This window comes from Lottia gigantea, assembly GCF_000327385.1.
Source record: "Lottia gigantea unplaced genomic scaffold LOTGIsca_41, whole genome shotgun sequence".
In the NCBI taxonomy this organism is placed as follows: Eukaryota; Metazoa; Mollusca; class Gastropoda; family Lottiidae; genus Lottia; species Lottia gigantea.
The window spans coordinates 2168559-2169754 of record NW_008709421.1 but is presented as its reverse complement, the minus strand read 5'-3'; the positions used below and the strand labels follow the sequence as shown (position 1 = coordinate 2169754).

The 1196-nt window shown below is 47.8% G+C and overlaps 1 protein-coding gene across 1 annotated transcript in view; it reads left to right on the top strand.

Moving 5' to 3' along the window:
- Positions 1-10: 10 nt before the first annotated feature.
- Positions 11-1196, top strand: part of LOTGIDRAFT_163782 (hypothetical protein) — a gene marked incomplete at both ends in the record, with an annotated part of 1441 nt that continues 255 nt past the window's right edge. The window contains one exon of the mRNA XM_009060296.1: positions 11-806. Coding sequence (XP_009058544.1) covers positions 11-806 — 796 coding nt within the window. The remainder of the gene's footprint in view (positions 807-1196) is intronic.

The following is a 1196-nucleotide window of genomic DNA, read 5'->3' as shown; positions in this document are numbered from 1 at the left end:
TTATTTTATTATGCTCCCCAACTACAACAACCACTGGCAAGAAGCCAGAATTAGAAACACTAATCGTCAACCAAACCAATATCACGTACCCTACAACGGCCCTGTCTTCCATCGACCTCTACCACCTACCAATCGCCGACCACCAACCAACCCATCCAGCTATATCCCACCCCATCGCCGACCTACTTACAACACAGCCTACCAATCAAGAGGTAACCATCGACCTGACCAACAACAGAAACGACTACCAGCCCACCGACGCCAACCAGTCCCCACTCATAAGGAGGAAGAACCCTTTTTGAAGGTGTTCTTCCAAGTTTTGCAGTGCCTCCATCATTTGGCAATCCTTACCCTTCAACAGCAAGGCCAACCAGCGTTTACCTTCAAACGCAAAGTCTCTGAGTTGGATAGTTTTATCCGTCCAGCAATGAAAACATCAGCTGTCGACGCGAATATTAGATCCCTCAATCGGACATGGCTCTGTAAGGTCACGCAGGTCCTGATCGACCATTACCAAACCACACTTCAAGAGAAGCTGACCACCATTCGTACCAAGTCTTTATCATCACCTGCCGTCGACCGCATCGTTTCTCATGCCCTGTCCTGGGCCCGTCGCTCCTATGGGAAACGTCTCACTCAAGCTGTAATCTCCAAATTCTACCAAACAATCAACGAAACAAAAACCAGAGTAACCATATCTCTACCAACTGAAATGGACACTACACCTGCACCATCTAGAGCCACCACGCTGCCGAACCAAACCAAACGAGCCCGAAGTTCACCTACTCCTAGTCCAGCAGACATAGGTAAACGCTCTCGTAGAGAGGGCACACCCCTTCTCTTTTCACTTTCAGACTCGTCTTCCCCTTCCACACCATCTGAATCTTCACCACGTGATCCAGGATCCGCCAACCTTTCTTCCTTCTGTGCGTTTTTGGACCAGCAAAACACCCCTCAGTCTCCATCCAAGTCGAGACGTGTATCCAGACCTTCCCCTCTTCGAACCAGATCCCAGTCCGTTCCCAATGCTACAATTCTAACAACTACCAAACCAGTACTAATCACACCGTCGACGACCATTATATCCGCTACCAAACCGTATTATCACCAAACCAAGGACAAATCATTATGGAAACTACCTGCTCTAAAGAAATCTACCTTAATAATTGGATCATCTAACCTGAATCGAATTACCA